The 1,847-nt window shown below is 25.8% G+C and overlaps 2 protein-coding genes across 2 annotated transcripts; one reads left to right on the top strand and one right to left on the bottom strand.

Moving 5' to 3' along the window:
* Positions 1 to 70: 70 nt before the first annotated feature.
* Positions 71 to 570, bottom strand: EHI_000140 (uncharacterized protein; the record flags this gene model as incomplete). Its single annotated transcript, XM_001914284.1, has 2 exons — positions 71 to 95; positions 215 to 570. 2 exons carry the CDS (start codon positions 568 to 570, stop codon positions 71 to 73), a joined length of 381 nt encoding a protein of 126 aa, XP_001914319.1.
* Positions 571 to 851: 281 nt separating this feature from the next.
* On the top strand, positions 852 to 1,368 carry EHI_000130 (calmodulin, putative; the record flags this gene model as incomplete). The annotated part of the gene is made up of 2 exons (XM_650665.1): positions 852 to 978; positions 1,043 to 1,368. 2 exons carry the CDS (start codon positions 852 to 854, stop codon positions 1,366 to 1,368), a joined length of 453 nt encoding a protein of 150 aa, XP_655757.1.
* Between the last annotated feature and the right edge of the window lie 479 nt (positions 1,369 to 1,847).

Here is a 1,847-nt window from a genome sequence, read left to right as displayed (position 1 = left end):
ATAAGTTTTGTCTGTATCAACATTGTCAGCAGTAATATCACCATCAGGTCTAATCCATTTATTATAACTTTTACTTGGACCTTGCATTAATCCATCTTCAACTTTAAATATTTGTTTTTGTTTAGGAAAACGAATATCTTCTTTAAATGGCATTGAATATAATGAGTCATAATCAACACTATTTTTATTAGCACTTTTCATATATCTAATAAACATCTTTCTTTGCATCTCAAGACTCTTCCATTTATCAGCTGCTTGTTTGTATTGTGGTTGATTTCCTCTTTCTGCTATTTGTTTTCTAAATTGCATTTTAGCTTCCATTTCACTTATTCTCATATCTCTCCATAATCTCTTATTTGCATTCTTTAATGATCCTTTAACACTCTCATCAAGTAAATATTTATCTGTTAATCTTCGTAAATTTTGATTATGTTCTTCCATCATTTGTCTTTCTAATTCTTGTTGATTCATTGCAAATGGTCTTAGTGGCATCATTGATCTTGAGTTCATTCGAGTAGCAGGTGTACCTGCAATGACAACACTTAGGAAAAAGAGTAATTCAAAAATCATAATATTATATTTTATAGTTTCTTTTATATAGTTCTTTTTACTATTCTTTTTATTATTTTTTTTTATTCTGTAGTTTATCCTCTATATTTCATTATTTTTATTTAAAATTGTTTTTGTTTTTCTTTTTTTGAAATTTATAAAAAAAAATATGTATTAAAAATGTTATTTATTTTTGTTATTAGAAAAAGAGAAAACACTTGAAATAACAAATAGTAAATGAATTAATAATAAATTAGAAAAATAAAATAAGAAAGAATGAACTAAAATCAAAAGAGAGAAACATGTCTATGGAAATAGAAGCACCAAATGCAAACACTCAAAAAATTCGTGATTGTTTTAACTTTTATGATAGAGACTATGATGGAAAGATTGATGTTAAACAATTAGGAACTTTAATCAGATCACTTGGTTTGTTAAGTAGTTTATTGATTCATGTAAATTTTTGTGTTTAGTGAAAAACTTACTCTTTTAGGTTGTGCTCCAACTGAAGATGAAGTTAATTCATATATTAAGGAATTTGCTATTGAAGGAGAAACTTTCCAAATTGAACAATTTGAATTGATTATGGAAAGAGAACAAAGTAAACCAGACACAAGAGAAATAAAATTAAGAAAAGCTTTTGAGGTGTTTGACCAAGACAAAGATGGCAAAATTAAAGCTTCTGATCTTGCACATAACTTAACTACCGTTGGTGATAAAATGACAAAAGAAGAAGTTGAAAAGGTTTTTTCTATTTTAGGGATTACAATGGAGTCTGACATTGATTTAGCAACATTCCTTAAACTTGTTGCTCTTTAATGATTAAATTCAGTTTTTTTTACTATACATTATAATATTTTATCTTATACTTATAGTATTTTAAGTGTTTAATATCAAGTTTATCCCATTTATCATCTGATTATTTCAATTCTTTTATCTTTAATGAAGTGTATTGGAAATTCAATTAAACTTGAACAAATGGATAGATATGAATTAGCTGCATTAAATCAACAACTTGTTGCTGTTTGTAATTTTTCTGAATAAAATGAGAAGGGTTTTATAATAAGAAATAAAAAAGGAGATTTATGTAATAGGACATTGATTGGATTAATGCAAATATCAAAAGAGTGATGGCGGAATTAGAAGATTATAATGAAAAGGTATTAGTTTTAAATACTTTAAAACGTCCAGACACAATATCAACCAACGCATTTATTCCACTCACACAAACTGTTTGTTTTATATTACAATTTTGTTAATATAAAGAAATAATAGTTAATAATTAGTTAATGACGAAA

This window comes from Entamoeba histolytica, genomic scaffold (genome assembly GCF_000208925.1).
Source record: "Entamoeba histolytica HM-1:IMSS scf_1104750516277 genomic scaffold, whole genome shotgun sequence".
Classification (NCBI taxonomy): Eukaryota; Evosea; order Mastigamoebida; family Endamoebidae; genus Entamoeba; species Entamoeba histolytica.
This window is presented reverse-complemented; position numbering and strand designations above follow the sequence as displayed.